At 40.0% G+C, this 26,564-nt stretch overlaps 4 protein-coding genes across 5 annotated transcripts; 2 read left to right on the top strand and 2 right to left on the bottom strand.

Annotated features, from left to right (window-relative positions):
• Positions 1–2,061: 2,061 nt before the first annotated feature.
• Positions 2,062–5,832, top strand: cnga2b (cyclic nucleotide gated channel subunit alpha 2b). The gene is made up of 6 exons (XM_062433612.1): positions 2,062–2,162; positions 2,291–2,401; positions 3,221–3,397; positions 3,670–3,777; positions 3,910–4,016; positions 4,316–5,832. The coding sequence occupies exons 1-6, from the start codon at positions 2,062–2,064 to the stop codon at positions 5,830–5,832; spliced, it is 2,121 nt and encodes a 706-aa protein (XP_062289596.1).
• Positions 5,833–8,826: 2,994 nt separating this feature from the next.
• On the bottom strand, positions 8,827–13,640 carry rraga (Ras-related GTP binding A). 2 transcript variants are annotated; one of them, XM_062432876.1, is made up of 10 exons: positions 13,574–13,640; positions 13,040–13,165; positions 11,760–11,859; positions 11,595–11,661; positions 11,291–11,513; positions 10,074–10,169; positions 9,867–9,989; positions 9,683–9,774; positions 9,468–9,583; positions 8,827–9,381 (listed from the first exon to the last, which is right to left on the bottom strand). In XM_062432876.1, the coding sequence occupies exons 2-10, from the start codon at positions 13,064–13,066 to the stop codon at positions 9,278–9,280; spliced, it is 948 nt and encodes a 315-aa protein (XP_062288860.1). In that variant the 5' UTR covers positions 13,067–13,165; positions 13,574–13,640; the 3' UTR covers positions 8,827–9,277. The 2 variants fall into 2 exon arrangements, with proteins under 2 accessions (XP_062288860.1, XP_062288861.1); XM_062432877.1 differs by having other exon boundaries at positions 13,487–13,584.
• A 2,223-nt stretch (positions 13,641–15,863) lies between these two features.
• Positions 15,864–19,292, bottom strand: chmp1b (charged multivesicular body protein 1B). Its single transcript, XM_062432805.1, has 8 exons — positions 19,096–19,292; positions 17,895–17,992; positions 17,654–17,800; positions 17,426–17,494; positions 17,174–17,281; positions 17,042–17,085; positions 16,788–16,860; positions 15,864–16,634 (listed from the first exon to the last, which is right to left on the bottom strand). The coding sequence occupies exons 1-8, from the start codon at positions 19,109–19,111 to the stop codon at positions 16,590–16,592; spliced, it is 600 nt and encodes a 199-aa protein (XP_062288789.1). The 5' UTR covers positions 19,112–19,292; the 3' UTR covers positions 15,864–16,589.
• Positions 19,293–22,839: 3,547 nt separating this feature from the next.
• Positions 22,840–25,182, top strand: LOC133994366 (terminal nucleotidyltransferase 5C-like). The gene is made up of 2 exons (XM_062433611.1): positions 22,840–23,444; positions 24,609–25,182. Exons 1-2 carry the CDS (start codon positions 22,840–22,842, stop codon positions 25,180–25,182), a joined length of 1,179 nt encoding a protein of 392 aa, XP_062289595.1.
• Positions 25,183–26,564: the final 1,382 nt, after the last annotated feature.

Below are 26,564 nucleotides of genomic sequence, written 5' to 3'. Positions count from 1 at the left end.
TTATGATCCAGTGGGTGTTGTTGTTGTATTGTGTTGCTGTTTCTCATTATTCTCAAGTGTACGAGAGAAGAAAGGTGCAGCCAAGAGATTTTCCCAGAAGACCGCTCACTCTAAACCTGACATCTGGGCTCTTAACCATTCAAAGATCTCTCCGCCCTGCATCTGATCTTGCACTTCTCCTCCCATCCCACCAGCCTCCTGCACGTGCTCAGTCCATCAGAGGACCAGGTAGACCACGTGTCCTCGCTCCTAAAAGGAAGAGGGGAACACACTTGAAGAGAAGGCTCAAAGAAATTGTGGCAAGAGTGGGACATGTGAATTTTCTCCTTTTTTTCTTCTTCTTTTTTTTTATGAGAGTAGCTCAAGGATGCAGAGATTTTTCCTCTCATAACATCCAATGTGGGCACAGAGGATGGATTGGCCAGGAAAGAGCTGCTCTGGGTGTGTCTGTGTGAAGTCACCATAAAGATTTAACTGGAGTAACTGGAGGAAAGTAAAGGTAGGAACAAGAATCTGTGTCAATTGATTTACTTTTCAAGGATTCAAGGATTCAAGGATTCAAGGATTCAAGGATTCAAGGATTCAAGGATTTATGTTTGTATTGTTTGGGGTTTTTTTTGGGCATACACAGCTGATTATGATGTTAATAATCCACACTGCCCCTTTTGTGAAGAATACAATTTGATTACAAACGATGATCATTTCCTTAATGAGCTATAATGTAAATGTAATACTGGAGTAAAACAGGTTTAATTTCATATTTAGAGAGCAGGGGGTTGGGTAGTAAAACAAATAGAAGCTCTGTCTTATAATGTATTAAGTAAGTCAAATTAATATTTACATGCAATCATAAGGATTATTTATTTATTAGTTAAATATTAAACATCAAAAAAGAAAAGCATTTATATTACTGGTTTGTAATTTACTAATATATTTCCTTGGAAATTTCTTAGATATGCTTTGGGTACCAATTACAGAGAAAATATTAATTTCCCTGCAAACCCCAAGTAAATATTGATTAATTATTCATTTATTATTGGTAATTTATTCTCAATACATGTTAAATTGCCTGCTTGCCTGCAGACAACCAATTAAATGGACCCACAACCAATTGGTGCCAATTAAACATTGACTCCACTGTTCCTACAATTAGTACCAAATTAGGAATAATTAGTGAATTATGCACAACTAGCTACTTTTTCAGTCCATGCTGAAAGTAAAAAATGTTGTTTGTCTCTTTGAAGTTAAGTAAATGTAGGTTTATTTAACCCAACTACTGTGCAGTCATGATACGTACATGACACACTTTGCTTTCAGTCAGCACCCTGGTTTCCTAAGTGATGCGGCTCCTGAGGGAGAGCAGCTGAGCCTCAGAGCCTCAGGCCGACCGTGTGTGTGTTTTCGTTAATGATCCACCAATTAGTCACACAATGGTAACAGTCGTCTAAACACCCCATCATCTGTCTGTGCCTCAGAGGATGAAAGCGTCTCACTTCCCGCACATTTGGGGTGGGGAATGGTTTAGGATGAACTCCCACCCTAAATTTCAAACACTGCTGCATCCACATCATGTAACTGCACTGCCTTCCTCTTGTAGGTTACTTCCGTTACCACAGTAACCGCATCCTATGTGATGGGCCAAATGAGGGACTGTGGCAGACAGTCCCAGTTGTCCTCCCGTCCCCTGACTATAATCTGTCATACACACCATAAACACTGAGAGTCCCTGTGAATTGTCAACACTTTCCTCTCCTCAACTGAAAACAGCCATTAAAATAGGGGGGGTTTGGATGGGTGAAGCCTCATGTTAGATTCAGATAAAGGTTTGAATATATCTGTGCACTAAATGAGGACTGTGGATTTTGTCCACCATCACTTACATTGAAATTGCATTATGAAGAGATCTTCTAATCATCAGTGTGAACAGAAAGAATGATTACTTTAAGCAAAACATGTTACAATGTTGTTATGGACACCTGACTGTTGTTTTAAGACAGACTTCAAAAATTGTGAATTTATCCTTTAATATGAGTGTTTGTGTGCTCTGTGGCAGATCTGAAGATGACGGGTCAGGCAGCGGAAAGAGATCGGTCCCCCCACAATCTGTCAGTGAAGACCACCTTGGAGGAAGAGAGCGAGAGAGCTGATAGTATTCTGAGCAGGTGGGGACAATTAAATTATGTGTTATGCTTTTTTTTCTCTCCATAGGTTTGTTTGAGAAAAGAAAAATGAGACTTTTTTGATAACACCAAGAAGCATCTTCCAAAAAAGTAAAATGTTTTCCTCTCAGGGTGCCATCTGTCTGTGATGACACATCGTCAGAGCTACAAAGAGTCGCTGCTCTCGACCCTCACAGAGGCAATTCCAGAAATTCTTTTCAAAGAAATGGAGCTATCTCAAGGTAAAACTGTCTGACACCTCAGCTGTGGCACATTATCCTCATTCACAAAGATTACATAAACTGACTGATCAGAGAGGGTGAAACTTTTCTTTTGTGGTAAAGGTTGTCTGTTTTTTTATAAAATTGCCCATTACTGCTTTTTCAGACAAAATGGGACTTTAAAGTGGGTACAGAAAGTGTTCAAGTCTTTTCATGGTCACAGATTGTGCCAAACACATTTGTCAAAAGCCTTTTACTAGGAGCATAAAACTGGCCATATTCTTTGGTCTTCTGCTGTCATTGAATAAAACTCTGAAAGGGTTATAAACTTCTTGATGCCCTTCCAGCTGTTTCAAGACCTTTATTAACAAAAAAAAGTACAATAATTTGAGGGAAATCGAGAAACTTATTTAACATAATGTAATAGAGTTTAACAGGAACTTGTCTTTCCCCATTTGACAGATGATATTTTCATTTGCTTATAGAAATATTTCTAGACTAACTGATGAACTAAACTTTAGAATAAAATGGAAATATTTTATAGCACAGGCTATATCATTTTACGTACTGAGAACACTGCCTTTTTCCTCATTTATGGCATGAAATGAAAAACTGATGGTGTTGTGCATTAACAACAATTTTATTGATCGTTTAGAATGAATATGGTATCTCAGCTCTTCTGGGTTAGTGATGTCCTAAAGATAAAGTATGGTTTTCTTTTCATATATAGTATGCTGTTGAGATATTTCTATGGAAATGCTACCAATGTGTTGCTAAACTAATTGACACATGGTGTTTAATTTTCAAAGAAGTTGTACATGTCCCCTATTTGTGTGTCAGACTGGTGAGCCTGGTGGTGAGACTGAGAGAATGGGCACACAGGAGCCTGATAGAGGAGGAGGAGCGGCCGGACTCCTTCCTGGAGCGCTTTCGAGGCCCTGAGCTAAGAACTGCCCCCAGCCGCATCAGCAACACGCAACCAGATGCCAATGGCAACAATGCCAAAGGGATGTTAAAGTATGTTTGCCTGACTGAACCAGCACTAAGCACCAGAAAAATGGAGACAGCTGGAATCTGCAATCCACTCCTAGCACAGTCCTATCCAATATTGTTGATAACAGGGTTTTTAAGGGTCACAGGGCAAAGAAGGGGCACGTCTCCTGCACAGAGGGTTTGCTGCAAGTTAAAACTGCTACTGTAGAGTCAATGTACTCTATTGTTTCTGTATACCTTTGCAGTAACATGTACTGTGCTGTGTCTGATTTATTATTTATATGTCTCTGTTTCAGGAAAAAGTGGGATTTATTTGTGGTTTCCCCATCCGATACAGCATACTACCGCTGGTTATTTGTTATCGCCACAGCAGTGCTCTACAACTGGTTCCTTGTTGTAGCGAGGTAATAACACCACAGTTGTTGTTAATTGGGGCCCTTGCAGCCTCAGAGATGGGTGATGGATGAAGTAAATGGTTGTGCTGTCCATATTTTACACTGAAGCAGTAAATCATTTTTCTTTCTTTTCATCCACAGAGCATGCTTCGACAAGTTACAGGTGGGCAATTACATCTGCTGGCTAGTGTTGGACTACCTCTCTGATACTGTGTACATAATGGACACTTGTGTTCGACTTCGCACAGGTAATCTATTTCAAAATGCAGCTTCTGGCCTCAAAACATGATGTTGTTGTATTGTTAAAAACCACCATAAACAACCTGCTCAGCATCAAAAAACAAGCAGATACAGTAAGCAACAAGCTGGTGAATATAGTGGAGTTACTGAAGAGCAAAAAAAGAGCTAAAAGAATGTGAATATTAGAAGTTTTTCATACACAGTTCAGCCTCATCTCATGATAAGAACTGATTTGAAGACATAAAACTCAACAGTGAGCAGAGACATCACTGCTCAATGAATCTGTGCTCTGTGTTTCTTGTGTCAGGGTTCCTGGAACAAGGTTTGATGGTGAAGGACCACGCCAAGCTCAGAAACAGCTATGTCCGAACCCTGCAGTTCAAGCTGGATGTGCTGTCCATCCTGCCCACTGACCTGGCGTACATCTCCACAGGAATCCACACACCACAACTCAGGTTTAACCGTCTTCTGCGCTTCCCACGAATGTTTGAGTTCTTTGACCGCACTGAGACACGCACAAACTACCCAAACATGTTCCGTATCTGCAACTTGGTGCTTTACATCCTGGTCATCATTCACTGGAATGCCTGCATCTACTACGCTATATCTAAATCTTTGGGACTTGGCTCGGACACTTGGGTGTTCCCAAACATCTCCAAACCTGAGTATTCTTCCCTGACTCGGAGTTATGTGTACTGCCTGTATTGGTCGACTCTCACTCTTACCACTATTGGAGAAATGCCTGCACCAGTGCGAGATGAAGAGTACCTATTTGTGGTCTTTGACTTTCTTGTTGGGGTGCTGATCTTTGCCACAATTGTGGGAAACGTTGGCTCTATGATTGCCAACATGAATGCCACCCGTGCCGAGTTTCAAGCTCGGATCGATGCCATCAAACACTACATGCACTTTCGCAAAGTTAGCAAAGAACTGGAGACACGTGTCATTAAATGGTTTGACTACCTCTGGACCAACAAGAAAGCAGTAGATGAACAGGAGGTGCTAAAGAACCTGCCCAACAAACTGCGTGCAGAGATTGCGATTAATGTACACCTGGAGACCTTGAAGAAAGTACGAATTTTTCAAGACTGTGAGGCAGGACTGCTGGTGGAGCTTGTGCTCAAACTACGCCCGCAGGTCTTCAGTCCAGGAGACTACATCTGCAGAAAGGGGGACATAGGAAAGGAGATGTATATAATCAAAGAGGGGAAGCTGGCTGTGGTGGCTGACGATGGGGTCACACAGTACGCTCTCCTCACTTCTGGCAGCTGCTTCGGGGAAATCAGCATCCTTAACATAAAAGGTAGTAAAATGGGAAATCGTCGGACAGCCAACATTCGCAGCTTGGGTTATTCTGATCTCTTCTGCCTCTCTAAGGATGACTTGATGGAGGCAGTAACCGAGTATCCAAATGCTAAGACTGTGCTGGAGGAGAGGGGCCGGGAGATCCTGATGAAGGAGGGTCTGCTGGATGAGAACGCAGAGAGTGGCGGGATGCAGAAAGAGGACACAGAGGAGAAGGTGGAGAGGCTGGAGTCCTCTCTGGACACCCTTCAGACTCGCTTTTCTCGCCTACTCAGCGAATACACACACACTCAGCAACGACTGAAGCAGCGCATCACTCTGCTGGAGCGGCAGCTGAATCAAACGGACTGCGGTGCAGATGCTAATGAAGATATGGATGCAGATGCAGAGACACTCAATGAAACAGACCCTGGGCTTGTTGCCCATACAGATGGGTCTCCTCATCGGAATAATGTGCAAACAGATGGCAAAAAAAAGCCCAACGTCAAAACATTAACAGAATCCAAAAGGAGCTTTTAGATCTACATCTGCTAAAATACTTTGACTCACACTCAACAAGATTATAGATTAACTTTATGACGTCTTTTTTCACTTTTATTGTGAGAATTTTCTTTCAGTTTAGCTGAGTGTAAAGAGATGTCTGCATGTCAAAAAAACATGAAAAGACATTGGACAAAACTGTTATGCCCATGTGGTCTTTAACCAGTCTGTTGAATGTGTGTCAGTGGTTACAGATATTTCATGGATGTTTGCTAAAGCTAAAGGAAGGTATAGGATGGTTTCAGCAAAAGTTGGACATCTAAGCATTGCCTTGTTTTACTATTTGAATGAATAGAAGCAACAAAGTTTTTCAATCATTGCTATTGTTGTGACATTATTTTGGGTGTGACTGGAAGTCAAACACAGACTGTTTAGCATGTGCTCAGGGAATGTGGAGCAGTATAAGCCTAATGGAAGGATTTGTTTAAATATAAATTAGCTACAGCAGACATATTATCTTAATATTATGAGTCTGGTCTCAGTTCAAAATAAGAATGCACAATATTATCTTTAACTTTCCTCGAAACTGTCCCACTTTTGCTCAATGTGTTCACCAAACTTTGGACAGTGTTTCTCTTGTAGGCATGATTTATGCAGTATTCAAGCAATATCAAATGTTAGTTTAATAATGGACAAGTACAGTGACTCAAGATTTTAAAGCTGTTGTGCTGTAAAGCAAAAGTTGCTAGTTCAAGTAAGATCGAAGAGGTCTCCTGGCCAAGCAAGGAGAGAAAGAAATGCAAGAAAAGCAAGAATGAACTATGAAGTGTTATCTGAGGGTGAGAGACAGAAAACAAGTTAATGAAGGCAGAAATGCAGTTAAAATAAACCAGTGGACTGTGAAAAAAGAATAAAAGGAGCCATGGATGAGCGTGAGGAGTTGCTTGACTCAACCCAAGTTGAGATTCTTTGCGAGGACATGACATAAATTAAATTTCTAAAAGACTTGATACTTGTTCCACGTTAGCAGATAAGCTGTCCCACTAAACCTGAAACCTGGTTTTTGGTAGGTTTGAGTCTATAATGTTTAAATATTAGATTTAAACCTTACATAAGGATGTTTAGAATAGTTGTACCATTTCAAAAAAACACAATTGGTAAATATCTGTTATAATGACACAGGCACTTTGCCAAAAAAAGTGGCCCACTTTTGCTGAATTCACGGTTCATGGTTTAAAAGCCAGTTTTTTGCAAGCAAAAGATTGAAAACTGCTGATTGTTGTACTGTTTCTGGTCACCTGTAAACATCTTGTGTCTGGTTGCATCAGCAGAGGGATTCAGTTCTCTAGACATGTTACATATCGTGCTCTGGCCCTGTACACCTCGTCTCCTGCTGCTCCTCCTGAGGAAAAAGTCCAAGGAGAGATGGTAGGAGTTGATTTGCTGTGTTCGCACACACAAACACAATTATTTTCCAGTGTTCTTATTCTCCAGGTTAGACCATGAAGCTCAGCTATGACTGCCATTACAATCTTTTGATATGTTCCTCCCTACTTTGGCTTTTTTAGGACATTTTGTCTGACTTTATCCCTCCCCTTTTCTGTTTTGCAGAGTCACTCTCTGAACTGAAGGACTGGGGATTTTCCAGTTATTCAGACGCTGCATTCCAGGATACAACTCAAGCACATGAGCTGTGTTGATAAGCACAGCTGGAACAATGCCTCTGCAGCAGAGGTGGCTGTTATAAAGAGGCAGGAGGTAATGAGTGCATATCCCCTGCAGCCCTGAAGGACTGGGTGGGATCAAGTACCGGGGACAAGTCTCCTATTACGTACAGGCTGGTTAAACAGCATGAACAAATATGGTCTCTCTTTTGCATCACGTTAGAAACAAATGGCAGGGAGAGTTCTTGACTGATGCAAATATCAAACACGTAATGTTTGACATTTGATAAAAAGTACATGATCTCTTGGTCTAAATATTACCTCAATATGATATGAAGGAGATATGAGAAGAAATGAGAGGGATTTGCTAATCAGGAGATATTTATATATGGGCTTAAGTTGATTGAGTTTAACATTTTTAGATTTCTTGGTTACATATAACCACTAACAGTATTTCAATTACTACTTCAATTGCTATATTTCAATCAAAAGATTAGCTAACTTGAAATATATCACTACATATATCACAAATGCAGTTGAAACAATGGTTTTATGTAATCTTCAAGGCAACACATTTCTGGATATAAATCAGGAGCAAAAGGCAGGAGAGATCCATGCATGGTTTTTCAGGGATTATGAATAACCTCCAACTTTTATATGAGCTGCAACTATAAAAGCAGCATTAAACTAATGACCAAATATTTTCCAGCACTTACAGCAGTGCATGTTTCACTGCTGTAGTTTACCTATAGAAATGCAGCCCTTCATGCAGCGATCTGCTTTTAATTGTTTCGTGGGTCATATATACAGTATCATCAAAAACTGGATCCAGTAATGTATATTATGTTAGAAGCATGAATTCACTACACTCTATGAAGGCTGAGTCAGTCCTGATTGGAATTGCCCTTCAAGCTCCTAAATTGTAGCTAACGTGCTAATTCAGATAATAAAAAGTAAATTAAAACCCATTCTGCGTTACATGCAGCTGTTTGTCATGTTGTTAAATTCACTGAAAGCATTTCCCTGTGCTGTGCTTCTAACATACTGCTTCAACTGCCCCTGTAACTCCTTTTAACAGGTGCACTGAGCTGTCCTGCACCCTTCCCCCCTCTCAAGCTAAAATCTTGCCACCACATGTCATGTGTGCAGGACAACTGGTGCCAACAGGGCTTATGCACAGTGAGTTGACAATGAATTGAGGAAGGAATAACACGTAGCATCTCTGAGCAGGAGGGTTTTTTATAGGAAATATGTACTAAATATATGTTTATACCATTATAAAGCATAGATATGACCTGTGTTCTTAATGTTGTTCATGTGGTGAGCACAGGCAATATATAAAGGCAGAAAAAACATTTCACGCACCATATATTTGTGAATATAACTATATTGTTTGTACTTTCAAAGTGTAACAGCTTACAAACTGCATTTGAAAATCAAACTGTATGTCGCTTTTCATTTGGACTTATCCCCCGATCACTGGGATTCACTGCGAGGAGTGAATGTCTCTTGTGTATGTGACAAAGTGTGACAGCAAACGTAGCCACCGTTTCATAGTAAACACAGCTATTCATTTTACTTTAATACCTCAAGTCAGGACAAATAATTCAAACAGAAAGCATCACTGTTCGTGATATTTATGATCACTGTAGAAATTAGACCAAAGAAAATATGATTTTCCCTTAATAACTGTGATTGAATGTGAAGATATAGAGGAAACGGTGCAGGGCTGCTCATATGTATCGGAGCTGGACCGCAACATGCCGTCTGCGGTCTGTGGACTGATTGGCTGAGAGGATCCACTGGCACGAACACACTGGCTAGCGCATTCGCATGTGCAGGCTGTGCTTAGGTCCATCCACCCGCTCCAACTTCTCAAAGTGTTTCCTAGCATTGCGGATATTGATGAGAGTGGCTGCAGACGCTGTGAAATTGGAGACACTGATTATTATTGATTCAGTCTCTTTAACTTTACATTCACTGCAGAGAAATGTTATCTTCACTACTTACGGATGGACGGGTCGGACATGATGACCATAACATATGTGTTGGAGGTGAAAACGTCGATGAAGGCCGCAAAGTTGGAGTTCCTCACTTCCATGCTTTGGAAGGAGGCTGCAAGTTTACTGTAATGAAAAACAGAAATGTATCAATAAAAAGTGTCATAAGAAAGCGGCAGGTGATGTGCGGAGTGTAGTTGATGTTTTTTGGTCAAGTGAACTCACCTACAGCTGAGTTTGAACTGCTTGATAATGTTACTGATCTTCTCAAATCGGTGAGCATCACGCTGCTCTTTGCACTGATAGTGGGAGATCACCTGCATTTACAAACACACCATAAAAAAGTTCATTTCTAGATCCAGATTTTCTACCCAGACACTGGTTCTCCAGAGGTGGCAGCTGCTCTCACCAGGAAAGTGGCTCTCTCAAACAGAAGAACTTCATCTGCCTCTATGATCTGCGCAAAATTTCTCAGGTTCGTCTCCAGCTGCTGGACATTTGGGATGAGCTGGTACACTATGCTAGACCAGGCCTGCAAAGACATGAAACAGCGTTACTAACAGCCTCAATTTATATTACCTGACATATTAACATGCAACCAGTCAAATATCGCAACCTTATACAGGGTTTCGTCCCAGATTGATGTCCGGAAGCATGTGCAAGCCAAAGGTCTGGACAGTCTCTTCAGATCTTCTTCACGCTCCTTAAAGATCTGTAAAGGTCACAAGGATGGTATTGAAGCAATGTGACTTTCTGTGTTCTTCCTCAGTTCACTATCAAAATGAATGCATTAGTAAATTACATAAATAGAGACATACGGAGGTAATAGATATAATAATTGAGCAGAATTAGTACCACTAGTAGCTTAATTGATATTTATTTTATCCATTACTATCACCTAATGGATCATTGTTGTCCAGTAGGTTTATTTCAAAATAGTCACATAAGCGTTAAAAAAAAAAAATAGTTACAGTTTTGGCCTGTGAAAAAAAAAAAAAAAATAGTTACAGTTTTGGCCTGTGAAATTAGTCCAGAAGGCTAACTTTCATCTGTCCAGATATTTAAATGCACCGCAAATATCCAACAGAAGTAACACTGTTCATTTATCAGTATTTACATTTACTAATGATTTTATCCCAAGTGCAAATAATATTATAAACACTTCCAAATGATCAATACACAATACACACACAGGAACTGATATGTTTTATATTTTTATACCTAACATATTTTATATATTTTAAGAATGATTTTACAGAGTTTATGGATTTTATGGTGTTTATGTAATTTCTGTCTATGGTTTGTCTGTTATTGGTGAGCCAAAGACAATTTTCCATCATGGTGGACAATAAAGTTTTATTCTATTATATTATATTATGTTCTATTCTATGCAAAACAGTGTGTGTGAAGTTTGAGGCAGACTTGACTGATCCATAGTCAAATTACTGATACTGATGCTGGGACACACAACATGATTTAAATGTTCTCATGTGAGTGCCTTTGTCAACGTACATATTATCTAATGCACATAAGTAGATGTAAGCAGCTTAATGGTGGTGATAATACCAAAATACCAAAGATTGTAAAGGTACACTTATAGAAACAAACTGATTTTAGTGTCATGATTGGCTCATTGATGTCACATTAAAAAGTTCCTCTGACTATGTTTGTTGGAACTGAAGGATTAATCTAGTGAGTCAATCAAGTGAAGTGAGTCTTCAATAAAATATTATAAAACATTATTTATCTGCATGTTTATGTGTCTGTGTCTGTGTGTGTATTTCAATGTGAGAGTAGGATCACTACTGGTGCAGCAAACAGTTGTTACTTTACCAAATCTCTCTGGTCTTCCTGCACCAGATCCATTTTGTGCACGAGGCAGAACACTTTAGCATCAGGGGAGTTCTGCAGGATGGCCTCTAGACACGACTGGTAGTAATGCATGTCTTTCTCCAGCTCACGGCTCTCGACGTCAAACACATAAATAAGCACTTCTACGTTTCTGAAAATGTTGTCCCTCTGGCTGGTGAAGTAGTTCTCCATGAATGTGTCCTGTCTGATGGGTAAAGAGAGCACAGAGCAATGTTTCACAGAGGTTTTTTAGATGATGTGAAAGACTTTTAAACGATGAACTTACCCTCCACAGTCCCACAGGTTTAGAACCAGATTGCCAAGAAACCGTACGTGGGAGTGCTCCACATCAACTACATTAAACAAAGGAAAAGAAGATATTTTATAAATTAAAGAACCGGCTTCAAAGAAATGTATTTTCATGTAGCATCTATCTCTAAAGTGCTCTTACTTGTAGCTCCAAGGCGACGTGTGTCTCGAGCTATGTAATTGGCAAAGATGATTGATCTCATACTAGTCTTTCCAGACCCACTTTTGCCCATCAGTAACACCTGAAAGCACAAATCCAACAGATTAGACCTTCACTGAAGTTAAGAGCATTGTTTATCTTCCCTTCTACTCTACTTAAACTCTTCATCTACAATCAAAAGTTTGGTCACATCTTCCCGTTTACTTGTATAAAAAAGTGTGTCCAAACTTTTACTGGTGCTGTATAACAATGAGTCATATTTTATTGCCTGATTTTATGTACATGTAGTGTTGTACATAAAATCTTACTCACATGACAAATGTTAGACAGTGATAGTGACAGTGGACTGAAAAGGTGCTTCAAAGAATCCTCCACTGGCAGAATACACATTTAGGAGAAAAATAGATCGTAATTAAAACCTGATTCGCAAAACATTTAAAGATACTAACTCTAAAGATTTAATTCTTGCAATGCCCACCATGTGTGACTGTAGAATGTATGTTATGTTGAACTGAAGAGGGTTTGTTTACTGGAGGTGCAAAACAGAAGTGGGGACTTTCCTATGAAGTTATTTCGAGTCCTGGGTATTGGTTCTGCAATTCCATTGATTTATGTTTTTTAAGGGAGCAGGTCAAAGATACCAAATACCACATATCAAAATGTGCAGTTCCCATTATCATTATTGTGGGCATGACTACAGGCATTGGAGACAATCCAAAAAACTCCAAATTGTAAAAAGACAAAAAAAACTTAAGTTCACAATTTTTCAACTCTTTTCTAAAACAATAGCCGGGTGCCCACATGAAAACTGAGATAGGGTTTTTCTTGCAATAATCATTACTCTTGTTCATAATGTACCAAAATCCACAGTCCTTCAGTGCAAATGTATTAAAAATGTATATTAATCTAATATGAAGCTTCGTCCAAATGAGTCAAACCAAGTAGATATCTTTGAATGTCACAGTCTTTTTAATGCCAAAGTTCCTCTTTTGTTACTTAACTTTCACCACAGCTCAACAGAGAAACACTGTCTGAGGAAAGAGGGAATTTGATGACTGTAAAAAATGGCAGATATCCACTTGATATGACTAACTCAGACTGCTGAAGGGTTAGGGTTACATTGAGAAAAAACCTTTTCTCTGTTCATGTGGACACCTAACTGGTCTTTCAGGATCTTTTGGGGCGAGGGAAGCATCCAAAGCTCAGTACTTGAGTAAATGTACTTCACCACCAGGAAGAGTCAATGAGATCCTCTGTTTCACCTTTTTCTTCATTGCTGTGCTTGACATCCCCCCTCAGCAGACACAATGTGGAGTATTTCTCTGAGCTGCAGGTCAGATGACTACAGTGTGTGTGTCTGCAGCAGCTCTCCTCTTCCTCTCCTTCAGCTGCGGAACAGAAACACAAATATTTTCACCAAGGTGTCACTTCAGCTTAAATAGCTCCACTGACAGAAAACAGAAATAACTACAGAATACAAGTTTGAGGGCTTAAACGACGAATGAATAAAATATCTTTAATCGTCCATGTGCTTATCAAACACATGAGATCATATAAACAGCTACTTAACTTTGTTTTAACTCTTTTCTGTTCTGATTAACACCTAAGCTAATGCTAAGCGAGTTAGCACGACACACCGTCCAGATAAACGTCAGGTAGCTTAGCCGAGCTAAACGGCTAGCGCAGAGTTAGCGTGTTGTCTTACTTACCCCGGTAGGGTAGCACGGTTACTTATATTCATGCACTTTAAGGTTACAGTTTGTATTTGTTTTTAAGTAAACAGTGGTATACATTACTTGGTAGAAACAGGCAGTGAAGTCAGAATCAGCTGCTTCCTGTTTACGCCAAAGTCACATGATGAGCTATCGGGATACTTCGCCCTGAGTTTTGCCTGACGGAAGGCTCACAGGTTGTGTCCGCCCTTAAAGGACACATCTTATTAAATATATGTTATTTATTTCATTTTTATTTATTCAGGGAGTCTCATTGAGATGAAAATCTCTTCCAAGAGAGACCTGAGAACAAGAAACATGCAAAAGACAAGAACACAATCAGAAAACAAAACAGCAACTACAAAATAGACAATGAATTAATTTTAAAAAACAGTTAAAAGAATCATAAAAACATCCGATAATAAAGCTTTAAAATCTCCAAGAGGAATTTAACACTCTGGTTTGCAGTTCATTGCATTTAAGAGGTAGGCTTACATAGTAGCTGAAACCAGTTCTGCTAACATTAGTGCATCCTCGAGGGACATCTAAGGTTAAATAGTTACTAGTTGATGTAATGTAGTTACTGGATTCAAATGAGAGATGTGAGGTAGTTTGGAAGCTTAAAGTAGAGCTTAATAGATGAATACATGAGATGGTTATTTGTTTTTGACTGTAAGGAAGTCAAGTCCGTCCAGTCAGCTCTGTGATACAGACAACAATGATGAAATGTGTCATTTGTGATATGATACAAAAGGGTTTAACTGCTGAAGTGTTAATGGAGCAATATGACAGTACATAATATCTCCACAGTTAAGGACAGATATAAAGGTTGAATGTGACAGACAGCATTTAATTCTGTACAAGAATTATATATGTCATATTTTGAATAAATCCAATCTGAACTAATATCAGTGTCTTGGTAATATTAACAGTGGCACTAATCACAGTGATGACTATAATATCTTTATTTTGTCCACTGAATGTGTTGAGTTGTAGTTTCTTATAGTGACCACTAGATAGCAATACACACTGTCTCTGTTCATGTCTGATGGCTTGAGTGAGGTTAGATAAGAGTAGGAGCAGAGTGTGCTGTTTGACCAATAGTTTGCTGCTAATAGTCACCTCACTACTATTTTTTCTTCTTTTAACTTCTTTCTTTATTTATTGTTTTTTTTTTTTTTTACCTGACTGGGTGAACGGCACAAGAATTTCAACGTGCATGTACAATGTGTCTGTGGAATGGCTATAAAGTATCTTAAATCTACTGTAAAGGAAAATAAGAAGGTGGGAAATGTGAAGTAAATGAGCAGCAGTTGGCCAGTATTTAAAAAAAAAAATTCAATTGCATTATTCATACTGTTTACTAATCCTGTACTGAGCTCCAGAAGATCTCCATTAATGATTCTCATCATCATATTCACACACAGGCGCTTGATACCATGGTCATGGTACCTAAATGATCAGATATGATTATAACCTTCCCAGTAGAACCTGCAGGAAATGTCATTGATGTCTGAAGAGAAGCAAGACATGCTTTTTTTACACAGAATTTTAGGGCCTGCTGTGATGGATTTGCTTTGATATCATCTGCATGCAGTCGAGCAGATAATTCAAAAAATGTTTTGAGCCAAGCCCTTCCCCAAGGAGGGAATTATGATTGCCAAGAGGGACACAGTGACTACAGACAGAGGACAGAGTGAGAGAGAGCAGCTTATTTGGGCCACTTCTCTCCTTTTAGTTGCAGGGTAGATGATCATTGGTAATGAGATGATCAGAAATTATCAGTATTTGGACTCCTACATTAAAGCACGTAGATGCACTTTACACACACCAGAAATCCTTGATGTCACTTTTTATGTGTTTTCATCCCATCTTTTAAAATGACTGTCCTTTATTAATAAGTTGCACCACATTTCTAAATATTTTACATTTTATATTTAATGCACTTTCAGCTTGTTGTAGTCTAGGTCTTTTATATTAATCATTAAGTATTTTTAATCTCTGCAGACATTAGTTAGATGTAATTCATATTCCATTGTACCACCCAGTGTTGTAAAGAGAAACATATTATTAATCATAACTCTACTTAGAGGAATGCATATTTTCTACATATATTTGTACCTAGATGTTTAAATTACATTGTTCATCTGTTGTTCAACCCAAAAGCTGAAAGTTGTAAGACTTCAACAGAAAAACCCACTGCAATTACTGAGATATCAGAGAATAACAAAGATACATACTAAGTATCTGTATGCGAGTTAATATTATTTTGTAGTTGATTCTCAAAACTGACTTTTTACTGCAGCTGGAATAGAGAATTATATTGAGTTGTTTTTTAAAAGAAATTAAGTAACTTATTGAAAAGGCAACAAGATAAAAGTATTATAAAATTTTATTGTTTATTTCCTGTTTGTAATATTCAAACTGTAGCCCCTTCCCAAATGATCAGTGAATATACTCAAAATGACAAGCCAGACAACACAGGCTTAACATCCGGCTTCTTCTTAAAATATCTGTCAGAAGTCAATTACAGCAAACCAACACAAGAAGTCAATTCACCAGTAAAGGGGTAAAGTCTCACATTCTGCTACCAAGAAAAGAAAACAAATTTGTCTGCTGCAATCATGCACATAGGAACACAAAATAACTCTACCATCCCAGACTCTTTTTGACCAAAGCTTGTTCACCACAAGTATATGAGGATGGCCTATAAATACATGGTAATAACTGCCACACTCCTTCTTTTTTTTTTTTTTTTTTTTTAAATGTATAGAGTTCTTAAGTATACATGAAAAAGTTTAGTTCTTTTTAATTGCTAGATATGTATATTTAAGAAGTACATCAATTTTCTGTGACCAGCATTTCTGTTAGTTTATAGAAAGATTCTTATCGCTGTGAAGTTATTATAAACACAGGGACAACAGTTGCCATGATCTAGGAAAATAATGAGGATGATATAGTAGCTCCTCAACAGCGACACATGAGATGTAAAGAGGAGAAAAGACATTATGCAAATAAACTGTGTTTTGGGGTAATATTCAGGTAGTGTACGGGCGTTTCAGCGCTCTGCATCACAGTGTCAGTCCACTGCAGTTGTCCTTTACATCTGATCTCTGAGTTTGGCAAGCCTTTGAGAAAGTTCATCCTTTGGACAAAGAGAGAGAATAGAGCGTTACTGATGAAGATGAGGAGAGAAAAACCCATTCCACTACGCTTTATGCAAACACACGTATTCTTAAGATGATCTGTGCCACATGTGCACTGATTTTAAAACCAGGTCGTCATGAAAAGCAAGCACCTGTTCTGCCGAGGCCACGCTTGTACCCACTGATCCCGTCTGTCCCTGAGGGAGCTCCATGTTCAGGTCCAACCTAAACATAACGTACAGATTACAATGAAATATCTTTGCTTATATAATACTGTATAACACTGTTGCAATCATTTCTGAACTTAATTTCAATTTAATTATTTGGGATTGCAACTACTATTTCGGCTGAAACTGTGTCTCTTTTATCACTTCACAAAATTGGGGACAAAAAACTGAAACCTTACCCTGCTTCATCAGCCATTTCATGCATCAACGAGTCCACTTGATTCTGAAACACACATCAGATTTACAGTGAATGTGTTTGTCTTGAGAGCATACTGTCAGACAACAAGAACGATCAGAGCAGTGAAATGTACCTGTGGTGTTGTGAGTGTTGTTGTGCTGCTCATGGTGTCTTCCATCTGGGCTGTCTGAACATCCAGAGTTTCAAACTGGTGCTCAAATTTGTCCATGAGAGAAGAAATCTGAGAGAAGGGATCGAGAAATAGTTTTAAAACTGAGTTTTGTTACCAACTGTTTTAATAATTATGCTTTTTTTGCTAAATAAATAAAAAAAAGATATAGTACTAGAAGTATTATGAGTGTATCACATGCAAAAGGACCTCTACCTTTTCCAGATTCATAGTCTTCAGAGTGGCATCCATGCCTTTCACCACTCCAGCCATAGATTTTGTGACCTGTGAAATAGCACACGGTTACTAAGACGGAAAACTAAATGTTTTGTTGAACATAAAATTACAACAAACAAGCTTTGTTGAGTGTGTAATGCCAATCTTCAGCCTGAAATCGATATTATAGGCCTACAGCAGTATGTAGTGACCCCATATTCAAAGTACCTGGTTCATCGTAAGTGCAGTTTGGACCCTCGCTGCCACTGCATCTACCCGAGCGCTCATTCTCAGGAAGTTCACTGACTGGTTCTTCTGTCTGATGGCGTTCTCTGCGTGGATCCTCGCCACTTCCATGTTCCCCTTCTGGATGGCCTAGAGATGACACGAAAACACAGATGTTCAATAAAATCTTCCGCTGCCAGAAACATCAGTCAGCCAGAGTTTAGTAAAGCTAGTGGTGACTTACTTTCTTGACTTTAGCCTTCTCCACTTTTTCCTCTTTGTCACATTTCTTGGAGTTTCTTTGTAGTTCTTTGGCAGCAAACTTTAAATTGAAGAGATGTTCTGTGGTTCGAGGTTAAGGACAAAAAAAGTCCAAACAAAAACAACAGGCAACACTGGAGGACCACTTTGACCTCGGACCACTGCAGATAACCCTGAAAAACTCAAAACTGTGTGTTATGTGTGAGTGTTATTTGAACCTTTAAGACAAGATTGTGTTAGAAACAGGCCCTCGAGCGTCGTCAATAATACAGGTGCTGGCACAGATGCTGACCAAATTCAAAAGGATGAGGTATCGGACGTGACAGGATCAATCCAAAGTAAATACAATGTCTTTGTCAATGTCACTATAAAGTTCAGTGTTTCTGCTATCAGCCACATCCTGTTATGTTGATCAGGATGTAAATGATTTTGAATCTGACGAACAAAGAAGTATCAGTTCGGTATTCAGTATCAGATAGCCTGGTTTGAGGTTTCTGAATCAGTATCGGATAGGCGTATCTTCACAAAATTGCACTTACTCAAATTACCACATAATAATTTACACAATTCACTTTCTAATAGGTTTGAAATATTTGACTTTTCTTCTCCTAGATAAACAAAATGACTGACTGTACAATTGAACAAGTAGCTATGCAGTGAACATACAGGTTATATAACAGATATATTACTATAGCTTTGATGTATTTTAAAGCAATTCCTACTGTATGTAACCTTTGCTGTACTACTGTTAATTAAAAAGTCCTAATAAGATTATCTTCAGATACAGGTCAAATTTAGAGACGTAGCCCCGTAGCCAGAACATACAAACATACACACACATTTATTTACTCGTATTATCTCGCGTTGTAACCAACACCCTGCCTACATGAGTTCAGTTGTACCAGTTTGTGAGCATTTTTAGCCATTAGCAGTGAACCTATCAAGGCCTTAAACTGTGTCTCAATATGACGCCTCCAATCAACTGATAAAACGATCGGGCTCATCAATAAATCAGTATTTGTGTCTTTGGTCATACTCTGACCCACTTAGCGATGTCTCAGATGTCTGTAACTCATAAATCTCGACAGTCTCGCACTTTAAGTATCTTGTTATGCTCGGTGTCTGGGCCGCTGTGTTGACACTATCTTACGTCCCGCTCTCACCTCTTTTTTTTAAAAGGATACTTTCCATGGCTGGCATTTTGAGGCGGCTCTTCTTTTGAGGCGAATTCAATCCTTATTCAGAAAGCCCACGAAAAAAAAAGTGGTTAAATATAGCTGCTACGGTCACAAAAAACTTCAACTCCTCGGTGTTTCGCCCCGTCGTCGCTTTCTTCCGTACTTCCTGATGTCTTACCAAAATATGAACTACGTCATCATCACGTGGTGACGGTATTCCATACGACGTCATTAGGGAGCAGTTCCTCCTCCTACCAAAAACGTGAATGAAAAGGGGAAAAAAACTAACTGTGAACATTAAAATACGACATTTTCAATGTTTTGACTCGAGTATCTGCTTCTAGTATGTTCTACGGAGTGTGAACCGGCATATAAAAGTGAACGTGGCGTTTAACCGGAGGAGTAGTGGGCGGTAAAAGGGGGCTGATGGATGATTAGATTTACGGTGTGGAGCACGGCACGGCAGAGAGAGGATGACTCACTCCCGTCTGATGTGATGTTTCACCCCGCAACAGTGCGGTGGCACGCCGGTACCTCAGTCTCAGACACATCGCTGTGTGCTTCACCAATACCAGTCAAACTTTACTAAACTGTGAAGATGCGTTTGAGTGACCCTAAAACACCGCGTTTTGTTGCCAACTTGAGTGCTCGTCACTTGGCAGTTAGGCGAGAAAGAGCGTCGTGATTTAGCGCATATTTCGTGACGCTTGATTGCCATGGCAACAGTGCTCCTTCGCTGAGAGGAAACTGTCCGTGTTAACTTCAGCATCAACCTATTCAAGGGGTCGGATAAACCTGTTGGATATCTCTCGTTCTCCCTCCCTGTGTGTGTGTGTGTGTTTCTTGTTTTGTGCTGCTGCTCCGGCTTTACTACATTTTAATTTGGCCACAAACAAGGTGAGTTTTTAAAAACATTGTTGCTGTATTATCCCGTCGTCAACGTTACTGTTTTATTTAACCTAGACAAGCTGTCAACTTGTGAGCTGCATTCATTACAACGAGTATACAATCTGTACCATGAAATAAAGGCGCTGGACATAATTTAAACTAATTGATAATTTTGCTAGTTAGTTGATGCATTGGCAACATTTTAAGTTCAGTGGCTTGACAACATAAAAAACATTAAAGAATAAATAAAGTGGTCTGTGTAAAATGTTGTTGGTCACATGTTCAGAAAATGTGCATCAATATGTATGCCTCCAGATCACGACTGTCCATAGGCTGAATTATATAGGCTGCAATATGCTATATTGGCCATATACATCCAACACACTTACTTGTTCAACCATTTTTTAAATTTCCAAACCCTAAGCAGCTTTTTATGGTGCATTTTGTGTCGTTTTTGCGCACAGGGGAATAAATCCAGAAGGAGCCAATGAGCGGTGCTTCATTCAGTGGCTGTATGACTCATATAGTCTTATCTATAAAGAAGCCAAGTGGCAGGAGAGCAGTCCTGCTGCAGGACCGAGTTGATGTAACCCCTGAGATTCACTAGAGGCTGCTGTGGGCCACGCTTCCCTGTGGCCCCTCAGTCACTCCCACCACATGTACTCTGATGACCATCCACACTGACATATGCTGCTCCTGCTGAGCACACAACACATGCTGTTTACATGATCTGGACAGTGTGAAAACAATACCAGTAAAATCAAGAAGACAGACTACTTTTTTTATTGAGTTAAAATATATATTGAAAACAATTTATATTTCAATTTAGTCAAGCTTAATTAATTAAATGCAGCATGTTATTTTAGCAAATAAATCTTGTCTAAACTATTCATAAAAAATGCTCAAAAATGGAATCGTTTTTTTTTTTTTTTAATAATAGCCTGTTTAAAACTGAATTAAACCAAAGTCAATGCTGTTTTACAGCTTATATTGGCTGCTATAGATGATGCTGATCATCTCTAATTACACAATCGGCACATTATTGGAATCAGTTTCTGATTAAATAATCCCATTTAACCAGGTTTTTGTAAATGTAAATGTATAATAAGGACGCTAAGAGGAGTCACCTTTGACCTCCGACTCAGAATGTGTGATGAGGTTATGCGTGAAGCACCAAAGGTTTCATGATCTGAAAATTGGTGCGTCACAATTTTTCTCCTGCCTTTAGTAGACTGCAGTGATTCACGTCACAGGGACATTTAACTCAAACACAAAACCATATAATATACACCTGAATGTTTTTTGCAATAAATTTCTCTATATTCTTTGCCTCAAAACTCAAAAACATGTGCTAAACGTATGAAATAAAAAGTTTAATCATTATCCTTTTTGGAAATGTATTTATATTTTAGCAGTATCTGCTGATGCTGACTAAAACATTAAAGCAAAAAACAAAAACAAAAAAAAAGTTAAATCCAGATACTAAAAAGAACATAATAACAAGTCCATTATATTTTATTGCATATAGTATATGGGATGATGAGAACATTCATCCTTCAAAACACCCTGAGGATGCTCCACTTTCCCTCCCTCATCTTTAACGGATCTCTTATGCCTGAAGTTGTCATAAACGTATCTGAGAGTATGAAGGCCCTTTTAAAGGCTGCTAAAAGTCTGACATTTGCCTCTGTGGTGAGTGAGTCAGCATGCATTAAAGATGACGTAACTTTTTTCCTCTTACAAATACAATGTTTTAACAGCAGGAATAAACAGCAGCAGTAAACACATCATCCATCAAGATTGTGCTGTTTATTAGCCTGTAAACCGCAGCATTAAACGCATTGTTTGGCATGATAAGCTCAGATTCAGCACTCCAACTTCAGAGTGTACAGGTGCAATTATAGAGCCAGTGGATGGCTGACACAGGTGAGTCACACACAGCAAGCAGAGGGGTGTATGATCATGGATGAAATTTCCCCATGGCGAATATTTTATGTTTATCTAGTGGTACAAGTAAAATGGCATGAACTCAAAATTCATCGTGGGAGTGGTTGTAAAGTGGGAACATTTATCTTACAGTTCAGGTAATCACATCTTACAAATGTATTCTCTTAATTAGATAAGTTTTCACATCAAGCCACTGATGTGTAAAATATCTGTTAAAGAAGTAAATCTGAAATGTTTATTTGCAAATCAATCTGTTGTTGAATCTCCTTGTGCAAGTTCACTATGAAGTACAACATGGGAAAATTAAATTAGCTGCAGTGCATCCTCAGTGGATTATGTTGGAGCATTTATTATGCAATTATTAAAGTATGTGAGCCATTCAGCTGACATCGCCATATGCTATGATGCTGTTGCCACCCAGCGGTAGCTCACCAGACAAGTTAATCACTGAGACATCCTCAGTCCTCAGAGCTCACATATGTTTCTTCCCATTATGTTAGATAGAGTCAGAGCAGTTTCTGTGTTTCAAATGAAGCACATATTGCAATCTGAGAGAAACGAGGATGAAAATATCTCTATTATGCATATTTGTTTGGCTGCATTTGTGCAACAGAGACTTTCAGGAGCAGAGGAAAACAAAAGGCTAATGTCAAGTCTGTGAAGGCATAGACTTTGGAATAAACAAATGAGTCAAAAATATACTCAGCGAGAGGGATGGAAACAGGGCGCTGGGTTGATGCAGACAACGTGTAAAGAAAAAAATGCACTGCCATTTGAAAAGGGCATCCTGCACGGAAAACAAAAGGGCACAACTAATGGATGATGTTACTCTATAAAGATAGACCGTTTTTTTCTAAGTTACATTGTGTTTTCTAATCTGTTGTACCGATTCGATCTCTCGTACAGGTACGAACGATGGAGCTTCACACAGAGAAGAGGTTTCACAACTTGACCCTCGAGCAGGTCCAGGCTCTGGACAAAGTCTTGACCGAGGTGATCCCCATTCACGGTCGAGGAAATTTCCCTACATTGCAGGTGAGAGCGAAAGACATCATTCGTGTGGTGAAGGATCGCCTGGTTGAAAGAGACATCCAGGTTAAAGATATTCGCCTTAATGGTGCGACTGCCAGCCATGTCCTGGTGAGAGATAACCGCCTGGGCTACAGAGACTTAGACATCATTTTTGGAGTGGAGCTGCCCAGGCAGGAGGACTTCCAAGTGATTAAGGAGGTGGTGCTGGGAAGCCTAAGAGACCTCCTCCCTTGTGGAGTTAACAGACGGAAGATCACCTGCCTGACGATGAAGGAAGCATATGTGCAGAAGATGGTGAAAGTCTTCAATGAGCACGATAGATGGAGCCTTATCTCACTGTCCAACAACAGAGCTAAAACTGTGGGGCTTAGATTTGTTAGTGCCCTTCGAAGACAGTTTGAGTTTAGTGTGGACTCCTTCCAGATAATATTAGACCGCATGCTGGAGTCCTACTGGGAGACTGAAAGGAGACAAGGAGAAAAGCTGGCATTGAATGCTCAAAATATGTCAAAAAGACACAATGAGGATGAAAAAAACACACAAGAGCAATTGAGCGTTCCTCAGGCTGCTGGAGGGGAAAGCCAAAAAGACTCAACAACGGCAGCCAGTGGAGAAAGTCCATCTCAGGATGAAGCCGTTACTGTGCTCGAGAAAGAGCTTCCACATGCACAGGCTGAGCATGAAGATGGAAAGCATGGCGTACAGCAGGCGTTGGAACCTGAAGGCATTAGCTCAGAGCTAACGTCTCAGCAGGAGGAAGGGAAAGTGGATATCATAGAGGATGTTCATTCAGAGGAGGACATTGTTTTTGAGCTATGTGGAGAAGATGGTGAAGAAAAAGGAAAGTTTCGCACCGATTATCCTTTAGTTTCATCCCCTAAAACGATATTTACAGATGTCAGGAATCCACTGATGGTGCATGCATGTTTAAAGCTTCAGAGTAAAGAAGAGCTATCTGAGTCAAAAACTTCCCAGGCAGCGTCCACAGAGCGTACGGAACAGTCAGTCCCACGGGAGCTCATCCACTGTGAAGAACTGACTCAGTTTAAAGATGACGCTGACATCTGCAGGACTGAAAATACCACAAACCTACAAGATTCACACCTTGAATTCTCCTTTCCTCCGCCAGCTAAAAAAACCTGCAGCACATCACAGGACATTGTACCGGACTATTGCCCCTCACCCAAATTACAAAGAAAAATGTCTCGGAAGATGCTCAATAAACCACAACAACTCGCTGAGAAATGGTCTTTATTGACTGATTTGTCAGATCTTACAACACAGCTGTTTCCACCAATAGAAATACCCAAACCACTTCAGCCAAAGCCGCCTTTACAGGACACCCCTAAAGTGAACTGCTCAAATGTACCAGGCTCCATGCAGGAGACCTTTGAGGGCACAGACACCCTTACAGTCCCCACATACAGTCCAGCCAGCACATCTCAGGGTGGGTCTGTCTCAAATGAAACTGTGGAACAAACTGTTAAGCCAAAACACTCGAAGAAGCCCCCCGATTCAGAGATTCAGAGCCACACCTGTGCAGCAAAAGTAGCCACACAGCCTCAGGTTGACGAGCAGAAACATGAGCTGGCAGAGACGGTCCCAAACAGCTGTGGGCTGAGCTCATGGGCCGGTGGGGCAGGTGAGTCCACTATCACTGTGGAAGCAGAGTGCATGTACGGAGACTTTGAGCAGGCTATGGATCACCTCCGCCACCGCCTCATTGCCACCCACAACCCAGAGGAGATCCGAGGAGGGGGCCTCCTGAAGTACAGCGACCTGTTGGTGAGGAACTTCAGGCCGGCGAGCGAGACAGAGATCAAGTCCTTGGAGCGGTACATGTGCTCCCGCTTCTTCATCGACTTTCCTGACGTGAGCGAGCAGCAGCGGAAGATTGAGGGGTACCTGCTGTGCCACTTCATTGGCAACGAGGAGGCGAGCAAGTACGACTACCTGATGACCCTACGGCGCGTGATAGATGAGAGCACAGTGTGTTTGATGGGACACGAGAGGAGACAGACGCTCAATATGATCACAGTCCTGGCTCTGAGGGTGCTGGGCGAGCAGAACGCCATCCCAAACACAGCCAACGTCACCTGTTTCTACCAGCCGGCTCCGTATATAACAGAGCCCATTTACAGCAGTTACTTCATCACCCAGGCCCAGCCCCCGCTTGTCTACCACCCCTACCCGCTCCATGTCCACATGCAGACTGGCCTGGTGTAGCTATAGTGACATGCCCACAGGGAGGCATGTAGGTTACTTTCAACATGGTGCTCTGCAAGCAGAGGCACAAATGGAAGTTTTAACAACAACAGGCAACCACGGGCGCAGTGTTGTTTAATGCTTTGAAATCCCTCCTGCTTATGACATGAAAGATCACGAAAGGTCAGAACTGAAAGTGGTCTGGAGGCAAAGCATGTCACCCTTTCAAGATAAAGACTTTTGAAAAGGAAAGGATCGCTAAGAGCCCACTTTTTGGAAACCTCACAGAGAGGATTTCCTTGAAATGGAGGGACTTTGTTTCTGGCTGTTTCAGCTCAGTTTTGGGGGGGCTCTGTACCGGTCACCCTCCCCTGTTGAGGAGAATGTGATCATGTTATGTGATGACTCTCTACAGCTAGAAGATAAACTCATCTAACATACAAAAACATAATCTATGAATCACCTTTTGGCAGCAAACATCTTGATTTGATTAAAGTTTGAATAATGATAAATCCTTAATGTGTCAGACGGGTTAAAGCCCCATATAGCTGTTTTGTGAATCATCCTTCTCTGTGGATTATATTTCAGCACGTAGTTATATTCACTGTATAGAAATATGACACCATTTACTGAGAGCATACATTGTCAAAATTAACTGTAGTGATGATATTGTGAGTGTTGTATTTGTGAACGTAAACACTTTAATGCAAAGGTAGAAACAAGAGATCCAGGGTTGAGTTCAGGTAGGGACTGTGTACAAATTACTGGGGTGGTGAACTTTATATTTTAACTTGTAAAAAAGCAAGACCCTCCTTCTCTGAACCTTCCTCTTGATTGAACCCCCCCCCCCCCCCCCCCCATAAACATCTTCTCCACAACAATTCAAAATAATATAAATTGTGTTAAATGTTCTAATGTGTTTGTATGTTAATAAAACCCTGATGAAGAAGTCCACCTTTAAGATAAAAGTAGTTTTTATGCAACTATTTATTAACTATTAACTATATTGAAAAGAAGGCTGAAATTAAATTTAAAAGACCATCCCCTGTTCTCCTTAAAAAAGTCAGGTTGCCTTCATCTAAAAGAAAGCTCAGGCTACTGCAGGCAAATGTGGCCCAAATCTGACTTTTTGTGTATCTGTGACTCAGATCTGTTTTTTGAACAGTGAAAACAAATCACATGGGATCTTCTTTTTTGGGCCACTATCATATGTGGTCCTATATCAGTTACCTGTCTGGGTTTTTGCAGTGCAACCTCCGGCTGAACAATCATATCTGAATTCATGCAACCTCACTCTAGCCAATACAACCCAACAGATGTAGTTAAAAGTAGTCCTTGTCTTCCTGAAATCTGGCTCTGACAACGCATCCACACATACCTCCGTAGAGAAATAGCAGACATTG

The sequence above is a fragment of the Scomber scombrus genome, chromosome 14, assembly GCF_963691925.1.
Source record: "Scomber scombrus chromosome 14, fScoSco1.1, whole genome shotgun sequence".
Taxonomy (NCBI): Eukaryota; Metazoa; Chordata; class Actinopteri; order Scombriformes; family Scombridae; genus Scomber; species Scomber scombrus.
The sequence above is the reverse complement of the archived record's forward strand: the minus strand, read 5'-3'. Positions and strand labels throughout refer to the sequence as shown.